Here is a 27,986-nt window from a genome sequence, read left to right on the forward strand (position 1 = left end):
ATCTCTTTCCTCCTTTCAAAATGCTTTCTCATGCCGGTGGACTTCTTAGTCGTTCACCTTTGTCTATTCATGTCCGGAGTGCTGAATATAACTTAGAAGATTCATGTTTCCATTCTTAATCCGTTCAAGCTATTTGGAGATTATTATCTCATTCAAGTCATTTAATTCAACTGGTGCAATCTCTCTTCAAAATTGTTTCAACGGTGTTTCTTTTGAGTGGGCCTTAACCCACGGGTCTTTTCCCAGGATCTTACTTGACTCTTCTAAATATTTTTCCGGAGCTATTCTCAAAATCTATTCAAAGTTTGAGTAAGCATAGATTCCATCAGTCATATGCCTTCTCCAAGATCACATTCAAATTCTTTTCACCTTTGAATCAACCACTCTATTCTTCATTGTTCCGGAGTGTCTCAACAATTTTGGTGGTTCATCATCGTCATTTTCAGCTTTGAAGACCGAAGAAGAGTTTCTCTAAATCTCGGCCCGTTCTCTTGAAGATTCATGGTTCTAGCTTTATGCCATCCTCTCATAATTGTTTTCGATTGTGAGAATTCTTCTCACCCATCCGGAGCAATTCAGGAGTCTTTTCAGTTTGATTCTCCGGATCCCATCATCTCAGAATTATTCATTCTCATATTTCATCTCTCGTTCTCCAAATCTTACCGGTGCATCGCTTAATTATGCTCTAGTCAGCTCGTGATCTCTTCTTTCTCTTATATCTAAATTTCCCCAAGGATCTTTCTTTGTTTTCTAGTTCTTCCCGGTGATTCGTCCCTTTGCTACGTTCATTTTCAATTCCTACCGGTGGTTCGCTGAAGAACTTATTCAAACTTGCCTATATCTCTCTTAATCCTTTCAACGAGAATAAGTAGCATGCCTATCCATTGCCTGTCATCAATTTAAGATGGCGAAGGGTAAGCATGACATAATCCTTATTCTTGTTTTCCCTCGAGATGATTTAATTCCTTCCTCTAGAGTTCATTCGTGGTATCAATTCTCGATTCAAGTTGCTCACCTTTCTTTTCCAGAGTTCCAAGTTTTCTTGGATGTATCATCACGAAGCTCTATCTAAATCATTGCAAGGCTTCAATCTTGTTCGCTTCAACCTTCAATTATTTTATGTTATCATTTCCTGTCCGGAGTTCTTCATGGAGGCTCGACATGGTGGTTCATCAAGGATTTAATTCATTCTTGAAGTGTTCTTCAAGATTCTTGTTGGAGGAGTTCAAGCATCCTTCATCGTGCATTCCGAAGTGCAATTCCTTCTATCTTATCTTTTGAGATGGTGTTATGTCATCCTTGACAATTTCTCTTCATGTTTCATGATTCACAAGTTGTCAAGAATGAGATAATTTAAAACCATCATTTTCTCTTCGATCATGAGTTGTTTCAACCCATCATAATTTCTTCGTTGGAGTATCTTCATATAGATTTCACCTAAAAGCCTTCCATTGGGAATGTTGCTATTTGTGGTGCTTATCAATGATCCAAGTTATCTCTTTATCATCTTGGTGGAAGAAGTGTTCATCTCTTCGTCGATCTAAAGCAAGCAATTGTTTCCTTTAGTGGTCGGTCATCACCTCATAATGTTGAGATGTTTCCATAAGCCCACTACAAACTTATTCTTTTCGTTGTTGGTCTTCCAACAACTCTGCTCTAACCTTTTTGCAAGGATGCTTTCCAAATTCAGTTGTGGTAGGAGTTGTCATTTCCTTCTCTGTTCCCTTTATCCCAACGATCTAGCTTCTATTCTTTTGTTTCGGAGTCATTGTGATGCTGCGCTCTTCAGCCATCACCTCATTTTGTCAAGATCATGTTATTTTCTTGCTTATCCATTTAACCGGAGTGTTGTGTTCTCATTCAAGTTCTTTCAGCTTATCAAGTTTTGCCTCTCTTTTCAATCGGAGTGTTGTCTGAAATCCTTCTTACCCCTTGTGCCATTCTTTCAATAGTTCCGGAGGCAGTGTGTTGTTGATTTCATCAAGTATCATTCCATCTTGTCACGTTCTTGTTCAATTCCTTCGCTTTTCAGTCGGAGTGTTGTCTGAATTCTTTTGTTCTTATTCCTTCTATATCTCGTTGTAACCGGAGTGGGTTCAAAGTCTATATTGTTCCTTGAGCTCTTTGTTCTCGTCGTATTCCTTGTTGCTCTTGTCGAACGGAGTGTTGGCAGTCTCGTTCATCTCTGTTGTGTTCTTTCTTTCAAGTTTTCAACCCTTCAAGGTTCATTGGTTTCACTCGTTTGTCAAAGAAGCAACTTTGTTTTACCTTTTCCTCTTCAGTTTCTCCCCGGTGCCATCCTTAGATCTCGGGTCGAGATCTCTTGTAAGTGGAGGAGAGTTGTGACGCCCCGAGACCGACGCTCCAGAAGACTTCCAGCTATTCCATGTTTCTCGTTGTCGTCGTGTGTTTTGTTTTGTTTGTTGCATCCATCATTGCATCATGTCATCATACAGCCCTTTTTAAACCTCAGCTAAATAAATTTCATATATCGTTGATCTATTTAAATTGAGGGAATTCACATGGTGATTTCTCTTCATAACATATCCTCCCAATATTTTGGGAGCTACTATTAAATATTCCATTAACTTTGGAATCACGATAACACACTTACATTTTAAATCTCATGCCTTCCCTACTTCAAGTTTGGTCCCCAAACTTTGTCGATAATTATTTTGTCTCACATCCACGCTCCACCAAAAATCTGAACATTTTTTGACCTTCCAAACTCCCACTTCCTATTTAAACTATTTTGAATGTAATTCAAATGAGGTTGTATTCAAACCCTTCAACACGTATCTTTGCAATTTTTCTGGATCAAGACCATTTCCGTGAGCCCAGGAAAATTAACTCCATTCCCAAATTGCCTCTCTAACATCTTGTTTTCTCTCCTTTTCTTTCCTTCTATTTTCCCCTTCTGTTTTTGGAAGAGAGAGCAACCCACCAACTCTAGCCCGCAGCCCAGACTGGCCCAATTCCCCTTAAGCCCACCTAAACCACTGTTAACCCTAGCCCCGACCAATCCCAGCCCCCACGCATCTCTCTCCCCCGTCACCTCCCTCGCGCCGCCACCCCTAGTTCGATCCCCTCCTCTCGTCGATCCCCATCTTCCTCCTCGTAGCGGTGCCATCTCTCCGTCCCGCTGCTTCGACCCGATCCCCTCGTCCTTCTCCTTCGTCGCGAGCCGCCTCGACCCCTTCCTCCTGATCCCGCGCAACCCCCTCGTCGGCCAACTCCAGCCTCGCCAGCTGGCCACCAGCGAGGCCCCTCACCAGCGCCCGCCTCCCTTCCTCTCGTGACACAGCGCTTGGCCTCCTCCCTGAGCTCCTGCTCCCTTCGTTCATGGCGATGCTACCTCTTGACCACTGCGTTGGTTTTCCCCGAAGAGGAGAGGATGATGCAGTAAAGTAGCTAAGTATTTCCCTCGGTTTTTGAGAACCAAGGTATCAATCCATTAGGAGACCATGCACAAGTCCCTCGTACCTACACAAAACGATAGCTACTCGCAACCAACGCGATTAGGGGTTGGCAATCCCTTCACGGTTACTTACGAGGGTGATATCTGATAGAGATGATAAATAATATTTTTGGTATTTTTGATATATAGATGCAAAGTGAAAAGTAAAAGGCAAAGTAAAAACAAAGCAAATAATAAAGTGATAGAGATTGATATGATGAGAATAGACCCGGGGGCCATAAGTTTCACTAGTGGCTTCTCTCAAGAGCATAAGTATTCTATGGTGGGTGAACAAATTACTGTTGAGCAATTGACAGAATTGAGCATAATTATGAGTATATCTAGGTATGATCATGTATATAGGCATCACGTCCGAGACAAGTAGATCGAAACGATTCTGCATCTACTACTATTACTCCACTCATCGACCGCTATCCAGCATGCATCTAGAGTATTAAGTTAAAACAGAGTAACGCCTTAAGCAAGATGACATGATGTAGAGGGATAAATTCATGCAATATGATTAAAAAAACATCTTTTTATCCTCGATGGCAACAATACAATACGTGCCTTGCTGCCCCTACTGTCACTGGGAAAGGACACCGCAAGATTGAACCCAAAGCTAAACACTTGTCCCATTGCAAGAACTACCAATCTAGTTGGCCAAACCAAACGTTAATTCGAAGAGACTTGCAAAGATAACTCAATCATACATAAAAGAATTCAGAGAAGATTCAAATATTATTCATAGATAACCTGGATCATAAACCCACAATTCATCGGTCTCAACAAACACACCGCAAAAAAGAAGATTACATCGAATAGATCTCTACAAGAGAGGGGGAGAACATTGTATTGAGATCCAAAAAGAGAGAAGAAGCCATCTAGCTACTAGCAATGGACCCGAAGGTCTGAAGTAAACTACTCACACTTCATCGGAGAGGCTATGGTGTTGATGTAGAAGCCCTCCGTGGTAGATGCCCCCTCCGGCGGAGCTCCGGAACAGGCCCCAAGATGGGATCTTGTGGATACAGAAAGTTGCGGCGGTGGAATTAGGTTTTTGGCTCCGTATTTGATCTATCGGGGGTACGTAGGTATATGTAGGTGGAAGGAGTACGTCGGTGGAGCAATAGGGGGCCCACGAGGTAGGGGGCGCGCCCTAGGGGGGCGCCCCCCACCCTCGTGACCTCCTCGGTTACTTCTTGGAGTAGGGTCCAAGTCTCCTGGATCACGTTCGGTGAGAAAATCACGTTCTCGAAGGTTTCATTCCGTTTGGACTCCGTTTGATATTCCATTTCTTCGAAACACTGAAATAGGCAAAAACAACAATTCTGGGCTGGGCCTCCGGTTAATAGGTTAGTCCCAAAAATAATACAAAAGTGGAAAATAAAGCCCAATATAGTCCAAAATAGTAGATAAAGTAGCATGGAGCAATCAAAAATTATAGATACATTGGAGACGTATCAAGCATCCCCAAGCTTAATTCCTGCTCGTCCTCGAGTAGGTAAATGATAAAAAAGAATTTTTGATGCGGAGTGATACTTTGGCATAATTTCAATGTAAATCTTCTTAATTGTGGCATGAATATTCAGATCCGAAAGATTCAAGACAAAATTTCATATTGACATAAAAGTAATAATACTTCAAGCATACTAATCAAAGCAATCATGTCTTCTCAAAATAACATGGCTAAAGAAAGTTATCCCTGCAAAATCATATAGTCTGGCTGTTGCTCTATCTTCATCACACAAAGTATTTAATCATGCACAACCCCGATGACAAGCCAAGCAATTGTTTCATACTTTAGCAATCTCAAACTCTTTCAGCTTTCACGCAATACATGAGCGTGAGCCATGGACATAGCACTATAGGTGGAATAGAATGGTGGTTGTGGAGAAGACAAAAAGGAGAAGATAGTCTCACATCAACTAGGCGTATAAACGAGCTATGGAGATGCCCATCAATAGATATCAATGTGAGTGAGTAGGGATTGCCATGCAACGGATGCACTAGAGCTATAAGTATATGAAAGCTCAACAAAATAAACTAAGTGGGTGTGCATCCAACTTGCTTGCTCACGAAGACCTAGGGCACTTTTGAGGAAGCCCATCGTTGGAATATACAAGCCAAGTTCTATAATGAAAAATTTCCACTAGTATATGAAAGTGACAACATATGAGACTCTCTTATTATGAAGATGATGGTGCTACTTTGAAGCACAAGTGTGGTAAAAGGATAGTAGCATTGTCCCTTCTCTCTTTTCTCTCATTTTTTTGTTTGGGCCTTTTCTCTTTTTTATGGCCTTCTTTTTTTCGTCCGGAGTCTCATCCCGACTTATGGGGGAATCATAGTCTCCATCATCCTTTCCTCACTGGGACAATGCTCTAATAATGATGATCATCACACTTTTATTTTTCTTACAACTCAACAATTACAACTCGATACTTAGAACAAAATATGACTCTATATGAATGCCTCCGGCGGTGTATCGGGATGTGCAATGAATCAAGAGTGACATGTATGAAAATTATGAAGGTGGCCTTGCCACAAATTCAATGTCAACTACATGTTCATGCAAAAAGCAATATGACAATGATGGAGCGTGTCATAATAAACGGAACGGTGGAAAGTTGCATGGCAATATATCTCGGAATGGCTATGGAAATGCCATAATAGGTAGGTATGGTGGCTGTTTTAAGTAATGTATATGGTGGGTGTATGATACTGGTGAAAAGTGCGCGGTATTAGAGAGGCTAGCAAAGGCGGAAAGGTGAGAGTACGTATAATCCATGGACTCAACATTAATCATAAGAACTCATGCACTTGTTGCAAAAATTTAGAAGTCATCAAAAACCAAAGCACTACGCGCATGCTCCTAGGGGGATAGATTGGCAGGAAAAGACCATCGCTCGTCCCCGACCGCCACTCATAAGGAAGACAATCAATAAATAAAATTGTGCTCCAACTTCATCACAAAGCGGTTCACCATACGTGCATGCTACGGGAATCACAAACTTCAACACAAGCATTCTTTAAATTCATAATCACCCAACTAGCATTACTTTGATATTATCACCTTCACATCTCAAAACAATTATCAAGCATCAAACTTATCTGAGTATTCAACGCACTCAAAAGAAAGTTTCACATATCTTGAATACCAAGTATATTATCATTAAGCAAATTACCATGCTAATAACGACTCTCAAAATGATCTAAGTGAAGCATGAGAGATCAATAGTTGCTTTAAAACAAATCCACCACCGTGCTCTAAAAGATCTAAGTGAAGTACTAGAGCAAAAATTATCACGCTCAAAAGATATAAGTGAAGCACTATGAGCAAAACTATCAAGCTCAAAAGATATAAGTGAAGCACATAGAGTATTCTAGCAAATTCCAATTCATGTATGGCTCTCTCAAAAGGTGTGTACAGCAAGGATGATTGTGGTAAACTAACAAGCAAAGACACAAATGATACAAGACGCTCCAAGCAAAACACATAACATGTGGTGAATAAAAATATAGCTCCAAGTAAATTACCGATGGAAGTAGAAGAAAGAGGGGATGCCTTCCGGGGCATCCCCAAGCTTTGACTTTTTGGTGTCCTTGGATTATCTTGGGGGTGCCATGGGCATCCCCAAGCTTAGGCTCTTGCCACTCCTTGTTCCATAATCCATCAAAAGAATTCACCCAAAACTTGAAAACTTCACAACACAAAACTCAATAGAAATCTCGTGAGCTCCGTTAGTGAAAGAAAACAAAAGACTACTTCAAGGTACTGTAATGAACTCATTATTTATTTATATTGGTGTTAAACCTACTGTATTCCAACTTCTCTATGGATTATAAACTATTTTACTAGCCATAGATTCATCAAAATAAGCAAACAACACACGCAAAACAGAATCTGTCAAAAACAGAACAGTCTGTAGCAATCTGTAACTAACGCAAACTTATGGAACTCTAAAAATTCTACCAAAATAGGAAGTCCTGGAAAATTTATCTATTGAACATAAGCAAAAAGAATCAACGCAAAATCACGTTCCTGTGATTTAACAAAATTATATTCGTGCGTGCAAAGTTTCTGTTTTTCAGCAGAATCAAATCAACTATCATCGTAGGTTATCCTATAGGTTCTACTTGGCACAAACACTAATTAAAACATAAAACCACATCCAAACAGAGGCTATATGTATTATTTATTCATAAACAGAAACAAAAACAAAAAATAAAAATAAAATTGGGTTGCCTCCCAACAAGCGCTATCGTTTAACGCCCCTAGCTAGGCATAAAAGCAAGGATAGATCTAGGTTTTGCCATCTTTGGTAGGCAATCCATAAGTGGCTCTCATGATAGATTCATATGGTAATTTTATTTTCTTTCTAGGGAAGTGTTCCATGCCCTTCTTTATGGAAAATTGGAATCTAATATTCCCTTCCTTCATATCAATAATTGCAATAATCGTTCTAAGGAACGGTCCACCAAGAATAATGGGACATGAAGGATTGCAATCTATATCGAGAACGATAAAATCTACGGGCACATAATTCCTATTTGCAACAATAATTACATCATTAATTCTTCCCATAGGCTTTTTAATAGTAGAATCCGCAAGATGCAAGTTTAGAGAGCAATCATCAAAGTCACGGAAATCTAGCAAATCACACAAAGTTTTGGGAATAGTAGAAACACTAGCACCCAAATCGCACAAAGCATGAAACTCATAATCTTTAATTTTAATTTTAATAGTAGGTTCCCACTCATCATAGAGTTTTCTAGGGATAGAAACTTTCAACTCAAGTTTTTCTTCATAAGATTGCATCAAGGCATCAACAATGTGTTCGGTAAAGGCCTTATTTTGATATAAGCATGAGGAGAATCTAGCACGGATTGCAACAAGGAAATACAACCAATCAAAGAGCAATTTTCATAATTAAATTCCTTGAGATCCAAAATAGTGGGTTTAGCAACATCTAGGTTTTTATTTCTTTCAATCCCACTTTCATCAATTTCATCATCAAGATCTAGAAACTCCGAATTCTTAGAACACCTTCTAGGTAAAGGAAGATCATATTCAGTTTCATCAAGATTCATATTGCAAAACAAAGATTTAATAGGGGACACATCAATAACTTTTAGATCTTCATCTTGATTTTCATAGGAATTGGAAGAACACGCTTTAATAAAGGCATCTTTGGAAGCACGCATCCTAGCGGTTCTTTCCTTGCACTCATCAATGGAAATTCTCATAGCTTTGAGGGACTCATTGATACCGTGCTTAGGAGGAATAGATCTATGCTTTAAAGAATCAATTTCAAGAGAAATTCTATCAACGTTCCTAGCGAAATCATCAACTTTAAGCAATTTCTCTTCAAGCAAAGCATTAAAATTCTTTTGTGAATTCATAAACTCTTTAACACTACTCTCAAATTCAGAGGGCATCTTATTAAAATTTCCATAAGAGTTGTTGTAGGAATTTCCATAATTATTAGAAGGATTACTAGGATAAGGCTTAGGATTAAAATTCCCTCTATGCGCGTTGTTTCCAAAACTATTCCTACCAACAAAATTCACATCCATAGATTCATTATTATTCTCAATCAAAGTAGACAAAGGCATATCATTGGGATCAAGAGAAGTATTTTTAGTAGCAAACATCTTCATAAGTTCATCCATCTTTTCACTCAAAACATTGATTTCTTCTATAGCATGCACTTTTTTACTAGAAGATCTTTCGGTGTGCCATTGAGAATAATTGGCCATAATATTATCAAGCAATTTTGTAGCATCTCCTAACGTAATTTCCATAAACGTGCCTCCCGCGGCCGAATCTAAAAGATTTCTAGAAGCAAAATTCAATCCGGCATAAAATTTTGTATGATCATCCATAAATTCAAACCATGAGTAGGGCAATTGCGAAGCATCAATTTCATTCTTTCCCAAGATTGGGCAACATGCTCATGATCAAGTTGTTTAAAATTCATAATATCGTTCCTAAGAGTGATGATCTTAGCGGGAGGAAAATACTTAGAGATAAAAGCATCTTTGCACTTGTTCCAAGAATCAATACTATTTTTAGGCAAAGACGAAAACCAAATTTTAGCACGATATCTAAGAGAAAACGGAAATAACTTCAATTTGACAATATTGTTATCCGTATCTTTCTTCTTTTGCATATCACACAAATCAACAAAATTGTTTAGATGAGTAGCGGCATCTTCACTAGGAAGGCCGGCGAATTGATCTTTCATAACAAGATTCAGCAAAGCGGTATTGATTTCACAAGACTCATCATTATTAAGAGGAGCAATCGGAGTACTAAGGAAATCATTATTATTGGTATTCGAGAAGTCACACAATTTGGTATTATCTTGTGCCATGGCAACAAGTAATTCAACACACAAGCAAACAAAAAGGCAAAGGGGAAAAGGCAAATGGGAAAGAGAGGAGGAGATTGGGAAAGAGAGGGTGAATAAAACGGCAAGGGTGAAGTGGGGGAGAGGAAAACGAGAGGCAAATAATGTAATGCGAGAGATAGGGATTGTGATGGGTACTTGGTATGGTTGACTTGCTTGCATGAGCCTCCTCGGCAACGGCGCCAGAAATTCTTCTTGCTACCTCTTGAGCACTGCGTTGGTTTTCCCCGAAGAGGAGAGGATGATGCAGTAAAGTAGCGTAAGTATTTCCCTCAGTTTTTGAGAACCAAGGTATCAATCCAGTAGGAGACCACGCACAAGTCCCTCGTACCTACACAAAACGATAGCTACTCGCAACCAACGCGATTAGGGGTTGTCAATGCCTTCACGGTCACTTACGAGGGTGAGATCTGATAGAGATGATAAATAATATTTTTGGTATTTTTGATATATAGATGCAAAGTGAAAAGTAAAAGGCAAAGTAAAAACAAAGAAAATAATAAAGTGATAGAGATTGATACGATGAGAATAGACCCGGGGGCCATAGGTTTCACTAGTGGCTTCTCTCAAGAGCATAAGTATTCTACGGTGGGTGAACAAATTACTGTTGAGCAATTGACAGAATTGAGCATAATTATGAGTATATCTAGGTATGATCATGTATATAGGCATCACGTCCGAGACAAGTAGATCGAAACGATTCTGCATCTACTACTATTACTCCACTCATCGACCGCTATCCAACATGCATCTAGAGTATTAAGTTAAAACAGAGTAACGCCTTAAGCAAGATGACATGATGTAGAGGGATAAATTCATGCAATATGATAAAAACCCCATCTTGTTATCCTCGATGGCAACAGTACAATACGTGCCTTGCTTCCCCTGCTGTCACTGGGAAAGGACACCGCAAGATTGAACCCAAAGCTAAACACTTCTCCCATTGCAAGAACTACCAATCTAGTTGGCCAAACCAAACGGATAATTCGAAGAGACTTGCAAATATAACTCAATCATACATAAAAGAATTCAAAGAAGATTCAAATATTATTCATAGATAATCTGGATCATAAACCCACAATTCATCGGTCTCAACAAACACACCGCAAAAAGAAGATTACATCGAATAGATCTCCACAAGAGAGGGGGAGAACATTGTATTGAGATCCAAAAAGAGAGAAGAAGCCATCTAGCTACTAGCTATGGACCCGAAGGTCTGAAGTAAACTACTCACACTTCATCGGAGAGGCTATGGTGTTGATGTAGAAGCCCTCCGTGGTAGATGCCCCCTCCGGCGGAGCTCCGGAACAGGCCCCAAGATAGGATCTCGTGGATACAGAAAGTTGCGGCGGTGGAATTAGGTTTTTGGCTCCGTATTTGATCTGTCGGGGGTACGTATATATATATAGGAGGAAGGAGTACATCGGTGGAGCAACAGGGGGCCCACGAGGTAGGGGGCGCGCCCTAGGGGGGGCGCCCCCACCCTCATGACCTCCTCGGTTACTTCTTGGAGTAGGGTCCAAGTCTCCTGGATCACGTTCGGTGAGAAAATCACGTTCCCGAAGGTTTCATTCCGTTTGGACTCTGTTTGATATTCCGTTTCTGCAAAACACTAAAATAGGCAAAAAACAGCAATTCTGGGCTGGGCCTCCGGTTAATAGGTTAGTCCCAAAAATAATATAAAAGTGGAAAATAAAGCCCAATATAGTCCAAAACAGTAGATAAAGTAGCATGGAGCAATCAAAAATTATAGATACGTTGGAGACGTATCAGGCGCCGTTGCCTTGCCCGAGCCCTCTGCTCGACCAGGAGCTCGTCAACTCCGGCGCCTCTGCATCTTCCAGCCGAATGCCCGTCTCCCTCACCGCGTTCGCTCCTCCGCCATGGACTCTGTCCGCTGTATAGTTCGGCTCGGCCATCTTCCCCGCCTTTCCTATGCCGATGACCCCCCGCATCACCTCCTGGCCCCACCTCATTCATATCCACCATGGTCACTTTGGCCTTGCTCGTTGTTTTGCTCGGTCGCATTAGCCGCAGCCGCCTCCATGTTTTGTTCCTTGCGGGCACAAGACCAATGGCCCTTCGACCGCAGCATGCCTTCGTTGGGTTGTCTCCACAAGGCCCCTTTTCGAATCACTGCCAAGGCCAAGACCATTTCCGGGCACGAAGCCTCAAGTCCGAGGACTATCGCGTCCGGGTTACTCGCCAAGTACACCTTCGTCAAGACCGTTGCCCGAACCAGCACCCTTCGCGTGGATTGCGTCAAGTACCAGTACTCTCGACCGTTGAGGAAATCGGATTCGTCAAGTTTCTCTTCAAAACGTGAACCACCACTTCCACGACGATGTGTGTACCACTACCGTCGACCTAGAAGACCCCATGGACGTAAAGTTCCTTGCCGCGACCCCGAACATCTACGGAACATGAACGACTACTTCCTATTCGACTCGTGAACCACTACTTCCACTGCCGTCGCGAGAACGTCTACTTCCCTCAATGAACTCGAACCGCTCCGAAAAAGCACGCTTCAAAGGTATAACCTCTGAGACGACCTTCCGAGAATGAATGCATGTTGTATGAGATGCTCATGTTTGAACCGTGTCCGAGTTGTCTTTGCACATTCCTCCTCGGTTGCCATGCCGCCGACACGTGGGAACCCGGTAACCGGGATCACCCCACCATCTTTTGCATGTTCCGCACATCCACATCTTCGTTTGCACCGGTCGCTCAACGAGTTATCGGAACCGGAATGTTGCATGGCATCGTTTCTGTTTTCGTCACCGTGGCACCCAATTCTTTCCGCCATGGTGACCAAGTGCTCCTTATCATCTTCATGTCCACATTTTCATAAAAAATGCATAAAACTTGTATATATCATCCGCATCATGATAACAACATTTAAAATGTTTAAAATTGTTGTTTGCATTAAATTCAAAATATGCATATGGGGGTTTTCTGGAATTGTTGTTTGTGTTCCGGCCTCATTTAAACTTGCCTAAGCATGTAGTTTTATTATGCTTCACCTCTTGCCATGTTTACAACATTTAATATTGTTGGGGTACATAAACAAGAGAGAAATAAATAATTGAATGTGGCGTTCCGTCAATATGCAACTCGTTGCATATTGAGCTCCACTTAAGTTGTAGGGTTGTTTGTTTCACTTTGCCATGCTATGCACATTTAAACCGGACATGCATCATACTTATTTGTGCATCATGTCATGTTTATGCTTGTGTGTTTACCTTGTTGTTTGCTTCTTTCCGGTTGTGCTTCTTCTCGATAGTTCATGTTTCGTTGCGATCGTGAGGATTCGTTCGTCTACGCTTGGTTCGCCTTCGCCCGTTCGTCTTCGTCATGGACTCGTTCTTCTTTCTAGTGGGATTTCAGGCAAGATGACCGTCACTTTGGATATCACTACTATCGCTATGCTAGTTGCTTCGTTCTATCGCTATGTTGCGCTACCTACCACTTGTTTATCAATCCTCCCAAATTGTCATGTCAGCATCTAACATTTTCACCCTTCCTAGCAAACCGTTGGTTGGCTATGTTACCGCTTTTGCTCAGCCCCTCTTATATCATTGTTAGTTGCAGGTGAAGTTGAAGATTCCTCCATGTTGGAACATGATTATTTTGGGATATCACAATATCTCTTATTTAATTAATGCATCTATATACTTGGTAAAGGGTGGAAGGCTCGGCCTTATGCCTGGTGTTTTTGTTCTACTCTTGCCGTCCTAGTTTCTGTCATACCGGTGTTATGTTTCTTGATTTTGCGTCCCTAACATTGTGTGGGTTTATGGGCCCCTCTTGACAGTTCGCTTTGAATAAAACTCTTCCAGCAAGGCCGAACATTAGTTTTAACATTTGCCATAACAATACTTAACTAAATAATTAATTGGCATAGGGCGTCATGAACCCGAGGATTTTTTTTCTACATAGCAGGGAGGGGCCAGCGCTGATGGTGTTGGTTCCAAACAGGTAGACTGCGGGGCCACCACGGGGCAACTCAAGGATCTGATTTTACTCGCAGGCTGACCTATCCAGACGTGGCCTGAGACGAGATATGCGCGGCCACTATCAGGGTGTCGACACGCCGGGAGGCTTTGCTGGATTAGTTTTACCATTGTCGAAATGTCTTGTGCACCGGGACCCTGAGTCTGATCGGATGTCCCGCGATGGAGGATTGTCTCCGCGGATCGTGAGCTTATAATGGGCTAAGTTGGGACACCCCTGCAGGGTTTAAACTTTCGAAAGCCGTGCCCGCGGTTATGTGGCAGATGGGAATTTGTTAATATGGGTTGTAGAGAACTTGACACCAGATTCAAACTAAAATACCCAACCGCATGTGTAACCGTGATGGTCTCTTTTCGAGTGGGTCGAGAAAAGAACACGGTGGGGTTATGTTTGAACGTAAGTAGTTCAGGATCACTTCTTGATCATTACTAGTTAGCGAACGTTTGCGTAGCTTCTCATCTTATTCTTGTACTCGTGAGTTAGTCACCATATCATGCTTAGTCGCTTGCTGCAGCCTCACCACTTATCCATTCCTTACCCATTAAGCTTTGCTAGTCTTGATACCCATGGTAGTGGGATTGCTGAGTCCTCGTGACTCATAGATTACTACAACAACAGTTGCAGGTACAGGTAATGCGATGATCATGACGCGAGAGCGATGCTTGATTGCTTTGAGTTCTTCTTCTGCTTCGTCGATCAGGGGATAGGTTCCAGGTCGGCAGCCTGGGTTAGCAGGGTGGATGTCGGTTGAGTTTCTGTTTGTGTTTCATCCGTAGTCGGATGTTGCTCTCATGTATGTTGCTTTATTCATGTGGCATTGTATGCATTTTGTGTGTATCCCCAACTATTATGCAATGGTACGATGTAATGATATCCACCTTGCAAAAGCGTCTCCAATATGCGTTTCTATCTTTGGTGGGACCTTCGAGTTTCTTTAGGATAAGGTCGCATATTGGGCATGACAGTTGTCTGAGTCGAATTTGGGTTTGGGTGCCTGTCTGTAGATGCTCTAATCTAATCGAATTTAAGACATTGTTGTACTAGACTTAATTTGCATGCTATGTATGAATGATTTGTGCTATTTTCTATCCGAACTCTGATGAATAAAAGCCGGTTTGTATGAGTTTCATCTTGTTAGTTCAAATGCAAATTGAGATGTATGCGGCCAGAATTTGATAGTGGTCTCTTGTATTCGTGTCTGCGGCCTGGTCTCAAAATTTGTGAGTCGTAGTTGAAGATGTCCTAACAGAGCGGGCGAACCAGGCAATGCGGAAAATTCCAAGAACAACTTGTTGCGCACCGACGATGACTTGATTGCCGTGATCAGTTTTGAGGTTCAACGATGATCACCTGAAAGAGGGCCTACTCGTTTATAATGGTTATGATGTAGTACTAATGTTTGGCTTTGTGACCACTCAGCTGATTTTGATAATGTGCGTTCTATCTATTTATAATGCGCAGCATGTTTTATTTGATTATTTTTACGTGTAATTAGAATTTTCCTTTCTTTACATGTACATGTTATTTTCCGAAATGACTTGAATGAATATCTTTGCTCCAAAAACTTGCAGTTCTCATTGTGAATCCTTCATGACCTAAACGATTCACTTTTCTCCCATGAATAGTTTGAATTTTAATTGAAGAATTGTGATTGGCCTGCAAAAAAAAGAACCTGTTCTTGAGAAAATGATTTTTTCATTGAAGAGAAGCAAATAAAACACTCGTAATAAAATTGGTTTTAGGTATCTAGGCCCAACCCATTGGTCACCAGCGAGCCTCTTGACTCCAGCTGTGTTAATATCTTCGTATTACCTGTGGTCTCCCTGCGGACGTCCACCCTCAAAGAGACTTCATCCGCTGCCCCAATTTTGTTAGGTCCAGGTGTTTTTCTTCTAATACGCAAAGCTCTAAAAATATTGACATATATTTTTATTTTTACCGATAAAAAGATACAAAAAGTCGACAGAGCGAAACGACCGGAAAAAGAAGTGGAGTTAAAAACGGAAATTCAATTCGCCTCCCAGGCCAAAAAGATGTCAAAAAAATCAAGACAAAATTTTATGTGTTCGTAGTCACATCCAGACGCTACCTGCAAATTTTGAGCACAACGGTCAAGCATTTTGGCCTTTGCAAAAAAAACAATTGAACCCCAAATGTCACCCACATTTTGTTTTCTTACCAACAAAACACTGCTTCTCCGATTCGCATGAAAATTGTCATGCATGCTTGCGACACTAACACGAGCATCCACAAAATTTCAGAATTTTTTGAAAACATTTTTTTTATTATTTTTCGTGTTACTGTTCACTCGAGACCATGTGCTCCCCGGAGCCAAAAATGCCCCTCCCAATTGAAAGCCGTATGGTGGTAACTGGGATTCATTTGATCAAAACTTGAGATACTGTGTCTGTGCCAAAAAAATGGGACCACTTTTCCTTTGTCAAAACGCAAACATGAACTTAAAGCATCCAATATAACACATTCACGTCTCATTTATGCTATGAAAATTAACAAGAGATATCTGCAAGAATAATGAGCGAGTGTAGTATGAATCCTTGCAGCTCAAATAGACCTAACTTGAATTCTATGAATATCTAGCTAATGGCAACTAAAACAGGAAAACTACGTGATGCATTGTATCTGGATTTCCAGGGTAAGCAGAGATTTGAGAGCATTATTAAAGTATGCACGCGATTTGAACTAATACACACATAATGGAAAGAGCTGGGAAATTAGATACTTGCAGAATTTTGTACCAGCCTGGCTAACTCTGAGGATGGAGTGCCGTCAGGGTACACTCAAGGACTTCTGTTGGGACTCTCCATCTTCTCTTCACTACTATTAATCATAATCATAATCATAATCATAATTACTACTATTAAACAATCAAACAAAAACTTTCTTACATGCATCCGCAAAACGTCCACAGCCACGTCACCCAAATCACCACCACAGGATGAAGCCCGCACAACCCCATCTAACAGCCATCATTAATTTATTCGAGATCTGGTGTGCGCTTAGCAGTTTACATAGACTGACCGTACTCCACCAGATGAAAATATGAAACTCCCCGTCCCACCTCTGCAGCCCCTCAAATCACGTTAATCTAACCATCTAACCAACTCGCAAAAAAGGAAACTCAACCTAATTGTGTCCCTCGCCCCTCTCCCTGCCTTTCATCGCCAGCCCTGCACTGCATCGACGCCTCCCTGCACGGCGACCTTGATCCCTGCATCGGATCGTCGCCGCCCTGCCCTGCATCGACGCCTCCCTGCCAGGCTCCCTCGTCGCCCTGATCAGCACCGTCGAGTGGGCGGCCGCCCCTCCTTCACCTACAATCAAATATTCACAGATCGGCCAGGCTTAATCACTACTATTAAACAATCAAACAAAAACTTTCTTACATGCACCCGCAAAACGTCCACAGCCACGTCACCCAAATCACCACCACAGGATGAAGCCCGCACAACCCCATCTAACAGCCATCATTAATTTATTCGAGATCTGGTGTGCGCTTAGCAGTTTACATAGACTGACCGTACTCCACCAGATGAAAATATGAAACTCCCCGTCCCACCTCTGCAGCCCCTCAAATCACGTTAATCTAACCATCTAACCAACTCGCAAAAAAGGAAACTCAACCTAATTGTGTCCCTCGCCCCTCTCCCTGCCTTTCATCGCCAGCCCTGCACTGCATCGACGCCTCCCTGCACGGCGACCTTGATCCCTGCATCGGATCGTCGCCGCCCTGCCCTGCATCGGATCGTCGCCGCCCTGCACTGCATCGACGCCTCCCTGCCAGGCTCCCTCGTCGCCCTGATCAGCACCGTCGAGTGGGCGGCCGCCCCTCCTTCACCTACAATCAAATATTCACAGATCGGCCAGGCTACAACAAGACTATTATGCAGCAATCTGCTCGAGTTTTGAAGCTGCAGGCAGCCCCATCAGATCGGCCAGGTATGATTTCCGCGGCCAATGGAAACCCAACTAACAAGATACAACCTCACCTTCTCTTTTTTACCAGCAAAAAGACTCAATTTTTTTTCTACTATCCGTCCGCGAGATCGCCACTGCCCAGGAGCCTGCCCCGGCACACGAGCCGCCACGCCCACCCTGAACTTCCCCTGAACCAGCCGGCCACACACAGCTGTAATTCTTCCCTGCACTTCTTCAGGTTAGACTTCCTTTGACATGTTGCAACATTACTCAGGATTAGAATTTTGAGAACAGAGTTTCTAAAAAATAAACAGTTGCACAACAGAATGCTATAAGCCGTGTATTTTACATCTCTAATTAATGGTTTTCTATGTTGAAAAATGGTGAATGCTGGGCCTAACATCCAAATTTCTAGGGTTAAGATACCCCAACTCAGCAGAATACGTGATCCATATTGCACAAACGAAGATGCTGGTTAGTTCTCTTCGAAGTTTCTTTTGGATACGTGATCCAGATTGCCGGCCGTTTTTTACTCTTTTTCTGTTCTCTTCGAAGTTTATTTTGGAAAAATACCTCTAGATCTGATTCAAAGAGGAAAAAAAATATGAATATCCTGGTTTTTTCCCTTAAGTTTCCTATAGCTGAAGTGCAACCACGCACTAACCAATTTCCCCTGTGTCATTTGTCGCGAGGCCAGCGAGTCGCATTCAGAGGACTAGAGCAGACACCAGTGACCAGTGCCAAGTGCCAGTGTTGGTTGGTGCTTTCCCTCGTGCGTGTAGGTCCCACACAACTTGGTTTGTACTCCTTATGTCTCAAAACTGTCAAAAATGCCTTATATTTTGAGACAGAGGGAGTATTTATTATGGCTTCTCTTTGCTCCCAGTTCCAATTAGGGCCCGAAATCTCTCTCGGGTTTAAGATATAAACTTCGCTCTTTTCCCCTTCGAGGTAAAAAAAGAGTTAATTTTCTTCTTCTGTGCTTGATGGTTAGTTAGTGTATGTTTCTTCGCTTGGGGTTCGGTCCAATTTCCGTTTAGTCCAATTGATGACCCCCCCCCCCCCCCCATGGAGAGATGAGTCCTTGATTGAGCTAGCTAGATATGAGCACTTGGAAAAAAAGAAAGAGAGATCTCTTCTCTTGTAATTTCTATTCCTGTTCCTTAAGTTATTACAAGTACACTTGTAACTTCTATTTTTATTTACCTTTCTATTTGTGGAGACACGTCTGTTGCAAGTTTTGATTCGCTGAAAAAGACAGTTAGTGACGAACTTCTCCTTTGAGCAGGGAGGAGTTATCCTAAGGTAGGTAAAGAAGAAAATGTCTGACACTGAAGCTGGCTAGCGAGCCACTGGTTCTGACACTGCAACGCTGATCCCAAACACAAACAGTGGAAGCTTAGAAGGTTCAAGCAACAATAGGCCACAAAGACCACCTGGTTCAGAGACAACACGAGGTTGTCGAGATCACGCTCGATGTACAACGTGATTCAGTGTCGGTCCAAGGCATCAGGCCAGTGCCTGCGGAAGCTGTGTGGCTGACACGAGGAAGAGATACGACAGAAGTAAGAGTACCGCTGCAGTGGCACTTAAGGGCTTGCAGTTTGTGACTGCCAAAGTTGCCGCTGATGGTGCGGCTGCTGTGGAGAAATCATTCAATCACCTACACGTTGATGGTGTCCTGCTCCGTTCCAGGTTTGGGAAATGCATTGGTAGGTAACTTGAACAGTTTCAGTGAGTATTCCTTGGATATAATTTGTAGTATAGTTCAAGTAGTGATTACTTTTGATTGTGTGTGCAGGGATGAGGGATGGAAGGGCCCGACGAGTTTGCAGTGCAGATGTTCGATTCACTGGCAAGGAAGAGAGGGACAGTGAAGTGCTGACCAAGGCGGAGCTGAAAGAGCTCTGGGAGCAACTCAGTCACCAGGGTTTCGACAATCGTCACCAAACATGCATCGACATGTTAGTAGTTCACTCCTGCTAAATGTTTTTTCATGGTTTCCTTCACTCTTGATATATAGGTGCACTTTGTTCAGGGTTGACAAAATGCTGACGGAAGAATCACATCCGAGGATGTTAAGGAGGACAGTCACAAGAACCCAAACTGAAAATATAGTCTTAGTGTGTAAATGTGAAGCATATATTCCGCTATTAATTAAGCTAATGATGACATGCTTTCACAGATTATCGCCCTTAGTGCATCAGCAAACAAACTTTCCAAGATCAAGGAGCGAGCGGATTAGTACACAGTGCTCATCATGGAAGAATTTGACCCTAACAATTTGGGCTACATAGAGGTATGTGTATGTCCAAGAGAAGCCTCGCCATCTCGACGGACGATGTCTCACCAGTAAGTAATAACTTGTACCATCGACCATGTATCCACTAAAAGTATCGATTTAGATATACTGTATTTGTGTTTCATTTATACAGTATTAAAGAATGCACTGGATAGAAAAATATGAACGGAAGTCAACGGAAAAGCATCGGATACCAACCCGCGTAGTGACTGCGTAGTCCCTCTTGCCTTCCACAAGCCGGCGCGCCGGTAGCGGTCAGCCTGCGTGGTCTTCCTTGGCACGGAGATGGCGAGGCCGGCGACGTCGTCGGTGAGGAAGTTGGGGGTGTTGGTGACGCGGATCCGGTGCTCCCGGCACTTGGGAGGTCAACGCGGTCGGTCCCCACAGAGAAGGACGGCGGCGCATCGATGCGGCATCGGCGTTGCCAACGACGGCACCGATGGCGGAGGCGTTGGCGCGAAGGAACTCGGCGCGCCCGTCGGGAGGGGATTCCCTGGAGCGGAAGAGGCGGAAGCGAAGGTCGAGTTCCTGCTCCAGGTAAGCGTTCCTCCGGAGCAGCAGCTGCAGCACGCCCGGGGTCGCCTTCGCCAACCGCCGGGAGCACCGAGGACGGCAGCGGCTGGCTGTTGTGTGGTAGGTGGTGGCGCTCCGCGCCGGCGCCGGCCTTTTGCTAGCGTTTTATTTTTCTTTTGCTTTTCCAAGAGCGGTGGGGAGACAGTGGAAGGATAAGATTTGGTGATGTGTGAGGTGCAAGAGGGAGGCACGAGGCAAAGAGCGTCGGGCATGTCCAGTTCTTTCTCTTTTTTCTTTCTTTCTTTATCGATGGCTCTTTAATCAAGTAATAATTAAGTAATACTAATATATAGCGTCGGGCGTTGTTCATTCTTTTTTCTAATTATCATCACTAGACTTTTTGTCATTTGATTCATATTAGCATCGGACTTTTTTTAATTCCTTTTTTATCGGGCGTGTTAGGTTCGGCTGTATGGTGCGATTTTTTTTATACTGTCACAATGGTTTAAATAAATATTTAGTCATTATTATTTTGATAGTTTTATAAAAAGAATTAAAAGATAATAGTTTTATAAAACTATTAACACTGTTGTCATACAAGTTATCTTGTGGTCTTCTGGATGTTAAATTTATGAAGTACTTCACGAGGAGATATTTTGTCCAACAATCCTGAGTGGTATATTTTGCATCCTGTCATCATACTAATTTTTTTTGGTGAATAATCGTCGTACTAACTATTTTATGGTGTGTGTATTTTGGATCCGACACCCCCAATCAGGTATATTTTGTATCGTATCATAATACTAATTATTTTATGGTGTGTCATTATTTTGGATCCTTCAACACCGCTTATATTGTTGGGAATGAGGCATTTAAATGATTCGGTAAAAAATGATTAAAAAGGGAAATAAGCATCAAATACAGAATGTTTTCATTATAGATTAAGATACGTGCGTTGCACGTACAAGATTACTAGTGATAGTAGAAAACAAGGAAAAAAATCCCATCCTACAAAACTAAACCACGATCATTATAAAGATGCATACAAGGATAGATCTAATCATTACCAACTCTGAGTTGCAACGAAAGAAAAGTTGATGAAGATTTTTCTTGAAGTCCCTCAAACCGCCCCATGAACAGTTCCCTCGAACGAAGATCATTTACAATCTCTCTACGGATTGCACGCGTACGACACCAGTGATCCGACAGCGCTACACCATCCAGATCTTGATGATGCCGGAGTAGAAGAGGAGGGAGGAGTAGCCCTTCGGGAGGGATCAATCTATGGTGGAGAATGAGAGGGGGGCGATCCTTTAAGCAGAAAGTTGTGTGCAAAAGAGGGGGCGCCCCCTCAAGTATATATAGGCGCCTTGGGAGGGGGTTGCCTTGGAGGAGGGGCTCCCTCCTAGGGGGTGAGAACCAAAGGGGTTGCCCCCCCCCCCCCCCCCCCCCAAAAAAAAAAACTAGCCGCACCAAGCCTAGGGGTGCCGCCCTCCTAATGGGCCTCATAGCTCCATTTAACCACCACCTACAGGCCTTGCCTATTGTGGCTGGCCCAGGGCGCCCCTACACCTCTGGGACGTTCCGAAAATTACGGAACCCTCCCACACATATATTTATGCCCCCGGGAACTTTTCTGGTCTTTCGGTTTTATCCGATTTTCCTTCAAACTCTTGTGTTCTCTTCTAAACGCTTCTGATTCTCTCTCATTATTATTTCCACCATCTCCGAGACCTTTTGGTGATATTTCCTAAAGCTCCTAACTCATCTTGTACTTATAAGAGATTAAAGGTTCTTAAGCGTGTGACTCTGTAGGTTTGGTGAAATATAGAGATGACCGAAACACATTTTTTAACCCAAAAGAACATGTTTTCAGGGGTTTTTCTCACTTTTCCTTTCTTTGTTTACTAGTTTTATTTACATTTCTGAGATGGGAAAAATATATTTAAATTTAAAATACGTTCATTAGGTGTTAAAAAATGTTCATATAGTATTTTAAAAAATGCTGATAGCAATTAAAAATGTTTGTGAGAATTTAAAAAAATCATGTGTTTACAAAAATGTACTTGACATTTAAAAATGTTTATACAATGTAAAAAGAGTTTGTGTAAAAAGCATTTAGTACCATTCAAAAAAGTGTGCGCTGCATTTAAAAAGATGTTCATGAGTTTTAAAAATATGTTTATGGCATTTTAGAAAATGTTTATACAATGTAAATAATGTTTGCGCAGTTAAAAAAGTATTTTTTGTATTACTCACAAAAATGTTTCAACATGTATTTGAATTTTTTTTAACATGTGTTCAAAAACGTGTGTTTCAAAAAATGTTTTAGATGTGCACAAAAATTGAAAATGTGTTTGAAAAAAAGACATCAAAACATATGTTTGAAAAGTATATTAATCATGTATTTGAAAAATATTAAACGTGTAAAAAATGTTCGTGATGTATACAAAAAATGTACAATGTGTATGCAAAATGCAGACATGTGTTGAAAGAGGAAGATAAACTAAAGAAATCCAAAGAAAAAAGGAAAAATTATAAAAAGAAGCAAAACCGGAGAGAACCGATGCAAACTGAAAACCACAATGAGAAACCACACACGGAGAGAGAAAAAACTCACGCACAGCTACAATACTGGGCCGGCCCAGTAGCCCCGCGCCAGAGGCGGGCTGGAACAAGTGAAACAATAGCTCCCGCACAGTCAAGTAGCCCGTGGAATTCACATGGCCCATGTAGCTGGGTCAAATCTGTGGTTGGGCCTCCTCTTGTTTATGGGCCTTGATGGGCCGTTTTCAAGTACCAGGGCCATGATATAGGGCTTGGGCAGTTACCACAGAAATTTTACGGTGTCTCATCTCTAAAAGTACTTGCAAAGCACATTGATAACTTACATTTCGGACGGTCCGGCATGCACCTTAGTCGCCTCCAAGATTTCAACAAACTCGAGTCTACAAATGTTTTAGGACTGCCCAAACCAAGGAGTTTCAAAGGTGGGAATGTATCTTGTGCACGGGGCAATTGGTGCTACCGGTGCACCGGTCCCCGGTTGCACATTGTAAAATGTTCAAAAAAATATATAAAAAAGTTAGTGCATTGACACAACATTAATGTATGTCGTCACAAAATTTCAAATCGAAATTCATAACATTGCTCGAGATACAAAAATGACAAATTTGACACTGAATAGTACATAACACAAGTTGGGCTTTAGTTTTGGCCCATTAGCACACTGATGTCAAATTTGTCATTTTTGTATCTCGAGCAATGTTTCGAATTTTGATGTGAATTTTTGTGACAACTTACAATGATGTTGCGTCAATGCATTAATTTTTTTTCTAGATTTTTTTTGAACTTTTTTAATGTGCAACAGGGTTCGGTGCACCGGTAGCACCTGCACTAGATACGTTCCCTTGAAAGGTGAGGTCAGGACTCAGGAACCGAGAAATCTCTCAAGGTTCCTACCTCAGCACAAACTCTCCACTAAGACAGTCCAACATCACTGCTAGGCGATCAACGCTGTTGAATCAAATCAATATGAGAACGCACAAAAAGTTACAGGTTTAAGGACCTCCACTGCTTTACATGAAGACTTTTTTCTTGAACTTTTACATAAATAATTGCTATGAGCAATCTCACTATGACGTCAGTGAAGTAAAATGTACGCTTTCATTATTCATATCGCACATACCTTGAGCAAAACTATCAGTGCTGACAGAAAGGTTGGCCCATGAGGAACCTGCAACAAAAAAGTCAACATTTAGAATAAGAGATAGGGAAGATAAACTGACGTACAATTCATTTAAGTCGATTATCGAAGGGTGTATTCACGACTTACAATGCATAATCAAGGAGCTATGTGATAATGCTTCAGGTGATTCTTCAGTTATTTAACTAGCTTGCTTTAGTAGCAGAGAACATTATATAGAATCCATTTCTGACAAATGTAAAATTAACCAGCCCACATGCACTACAAAGATCTTCAAGCTCCAGCTCTGATAAGAAGGTATTATTGCCTGTGATTTGATCAATGTACTGCAAGATTGTTCAAAGAAATAAGTTTATGGCGGAACAGAGTTGAGCAAAGTGAATCTGTAAATAGCAGTATCAGATTCTCTGAAGCTAAATCTCCCTTCTACCAATATGGAAGTGGCAAACTATTAAACGATCAATTCTAAATACCTGCCATGGTTCGTGGTTGTGAAAATAATAAGCTGTGATGGCCATATAAAGAGAACTATTTGTGGGTTACTAGGGAGTCGGGAACTCAGGATTACCGGGCGTCCAATCCTCAGTAATGGGATTACTGGTGGAAGAACATCTGCTATGAAAGTAGAACCAACAAAAACACCCCCAGGGCGGAGGACTCGACTGATTTCTGCAACCTACAAAAATGCCAAAATATTTTAGAATTTTTATCCTTTTGGCCTATGTAGAGCGGTAGCAAATAGCATATTACTGCAAAGTTATGGATACATAAATTATGGCTAAAGAAGCTTGTTGATGCAAACTTACTTACATATACACAATAACGTAAGCTACAAATTTTTAGGAAAGTGAAACATTGTTCTTCATTAAGTTCATGAGGCAGAGCTTAATATACTTTTCCAGAAAGCACCTGAAAAAGGTTTCTTGCATCTTGCTTCTTACTTATATTGATTCCCTGTGTGTGTGTGATAGTGGACATGTGCATATCCCCATCATGATCATAGTGCTATGCCCGTTTTCCATTATCTTTAGAACTGAAGCACGGAAACTAGCATATGTTCATGTGTATTTTGATTCCACAGTAGAATGTGGAGCAACCAAAATGGCATGGCACTATAAAAAATACATAATCAAGGAACAACTGAGGCACAAAAGCACGTTGACCTCTTTGAATATTAAGAGACACTTAAGGAAGAAGAGTTTGCAGAAATAAATTTGAATATCCAGTAGGACCCTTACAGCACAAGCTGGGGATGGCCAACAATGAATTGCAGCACCTGCATGCAGAGCATCAATTGAGCCACTCACAAAAGGGAGTCTGGATATATCAGCTCTCACCAATACTAATCGTCTGAAACAACAGAAAAAAAATATTGGAGTGCTGCATTCAACATTAGAAAAAATAATCACAGGAAAAAGCTATAAAGGAGACGAATGACAGCTCAGACCATTGATCATGTGCGACAAAGGAGTTGCAGAAAGAAAGAAAACTTGAACATCAGGAGAACTGTAAACCATACTCGTCTGAAATGTTTTCCTGCTTGATGAATTCCTTGCATTGCTTCAACATATTCTCTGAGAAATCTAGTGCCACAACAAGGCAATATAGTTCGCTTTTAACAAATAATCTTGAAAATAACCCACTTCCACAGCTTGCATCAATTATAATCCCTCCACTTTTTGGCTTCAAATAATCCTTAGCCATCTCAAACTGTAGTTGTATTGTAATGTTTTTAGAAAGTTGAGTAAATATAATTGCAGGCACAAATGATACATAATGCCTAAATATGCATAAGCAAATACTACCTCCGTACGGGTTTATTAGGCCCCCTCTTATTTTGGGGCAAAGTTTGACCAACAAATTTAACTAATAAAATTTAAACTATATACCATAAAAATTATACCTTCGGAAAGTTCTTTCAAATACAAATCCAACAGTCAACTTTTTGTAACATATATACTATATTTTATTAGTTATATGAATGGTCATTGACTCAAAATACTAGGGAGCTTAATAAACCCGGACGGAGGTAGTAGGATCTGACTAGAGCACAGACTTAGGGACAAGCTAATTACTAATAAACTAGTCCGCAACTTGTTGTAAGGGTCTATGACCATATTTCTCACAATATTTATTTGGTTGGAGCTTGCTAACCTGTAACCACACAAGATTATATAGTAACAGACTGCTCTGTAGGTACGATTTTTCTCTCTCATAGAGTAAGAAAAGTTGGCAGTTAGATAATTTATACAGTATATAATGATGATTGTGATTGATTATTTCATCAAATGATAGTCGAGCGACGTGACCTCTTTCTCTAAGCCTGGGAAACCACCCCACATGAAATTTTGGCGCCATCCTCTCTCATAAAGAAATGATACCAGTTGAGTCCTGTTCAAATAATCGTTCGTAAGGAATAGTCTGAATAATACTAATTAAAAAATTGTCTCAGCTCCCCAGCATTACTAACAAGTTGCAACCCCATATTGAATCATTCCCAATGGTCCAAGAAAGACACCTTTCATCACACAACGTCGCGCTGGTCCAACATGTTCAAGGTTTCATGGTCACCGAGTTTTCTTGCAGTGCATGTTATACAGCCCTAAATTCTAAGACGTGCTTTCTGAGGTTAATTGGTCTATAATTGTTAATTCCTTGTTACTCTGAAAGAACTGAGACAGAATGCTTAACTAAATTATGACCATGGCATAATTCAAAAAGATGGCCATATCTGTCAGCCTCTTTTTTATTTATTTAAGCAATGTTTTTCAAGCAACGTGCCAGCCATTTATATTGCCCTGTGTCCATCTACCATCATGAACTTGTCTAATTTTGAAAGAATTAACACATTTTACCTGAAAAGCTCAGTTGCAGCAGGCATGGTCTCCGAGTACTCAGTAGAACCAACTGCCACAGTCAGATCCCAGTAATCATCCTTAGAGTACAATTTCTTGCAAGTAGAACATTCAAGGCTAGAATCGGATTTGGATGGCCTGAAAAGGAACCGACGAACAATCGCTCAATAGCACCCTGGAATGCGGCTAGCACACAAATGAAAAGACCACTTACGCTGACTGATGATCTATCGAGCTTACGAGCGGGTAATAGCAGATTGGGCAGGCGAGTTTGCTCAGCTCCGCTTCCACCAAAGATTCCTGCACAAGGAACTAAGAAAGGCCGGCCTGCAACTTGCTCGATGGAATGCGCCAACGGGGCGAATACTCACCGCAGCGGCCTCGTCGGAGTCGGGCGCCCCGGTGGTGGAGGAGGGGGAGGCGCTGGCATGCAGGGCAGAGCGCGGGGGCACCTTCCCGGAGGCGGAGGCGGACGCGGCGACTCCTGATGCGCCTCGTGCAGGCGCCGCAAGGCAGGGGGCAAGACGGCGCCTGCCAAAGCCGGGCGGCGCAACGATGGTGGCAGCGGAGATGACCGCGCTTCGGGTTGCCGCCATCGTGGAGTCCAGGTGCGGATGCGTGGGAGTGTGCGGCGTGCCGTGCTCTCACGGCGGCAACTGTGCGTTCTCAGTGTGTGTACGTGATTCGTAAGCATATCGAGTGAATCTGGGCAGTTGGCCGGTGGGCGCCCAGTGACCACCGGAAGAGGCAACCAATTTTTAAACGAAGAACAATGTCACGTGCGTTT

At 41.9% G+C, this 27,986-nt stretch overlaps 2 protein-coding genes across 3 annotated transcripts; both read right to left on the bottom strand.

Annotated features, from left to right (window-relative positions):
* Positions 1-16,863: 16,863 nt before the first annotated feature.
* LOC123139353 (uncharacterized) lies at positions 16,864-24,437 on the bottom strand. Its single transcript, XM_044559162.1, has 4 exons — positions 24,431-24,437; positions 24,301-24,374; positions 20,324-20,795; positions 16,864-17,219 (listed from the first exon to the last, which is right to left on the bottom strand). The coding sequence occupies exons 1-4, from the start codon at positions 24,435-24,437 to the stop codon at positions 17,032-17,034; spliced, it is 741 nt and encodes a 246-aa protein (XP_044415097.1). The 3' UTR covers positions 16,864-17,031.
* LOC123134387 (uncharacterized methyltransferase At1g78140, chloroplastic) lies at positions 24,151-27,917 on the bottom strand. 2 transcript variants are annotated; one of them, XM_044553651.1, is made up of 9 exons: positions 27,571-27,917; positions 27,414-27,499; positions 27,200-27,337; positions 26,654-26,735; positions 25,864-26,054; positions 25,583-25,620; positions 24,913-25,020; positions 24,474-24,670; positions 24,151-24,374 (listed from the first exon to the last, which is right to left on the bottom strand). In XM_044553651.1, the coding sequence occupies exons 1-8, from the start codon at positions 27,793-27,795 to the stop codon at positions 24,663-24,665; spliced, it is 876 nt and encodes a 291-aa protein (XP_044409586.1). In that variant the 5' UTR covers positions 27,796-27,917; the 3' UTR covers positions 24,151-24,374; positions 24,474-24,662. The 2 variants fall into 2 exon arrangements, with proteins under 2 accessions (XP_044409586.1, XP_044409585.1); XM_044553650.1 differs by having other exon boundaries at positions 25,583-25,694.
* Positions 27,918-27,986: the final 69 nt, after the last annotated feature.

This window comes from Triticum aestivum, chromosome 6B (genome assembly GCF_018294505.1).
Source record: "Triticum aestivum cultivar Chinese Spring chromosome 6B, IWGSC CS RefSeq v2.1, whole genome shotgun sequence".
Classification (NCBI taxonomy): domain Eukaryota; kingdom Viridiplantae; phylum Streptophyta; class Magnoliopsida; order Poales; family Poaceae; genus Triticum; species Triticum aestivum.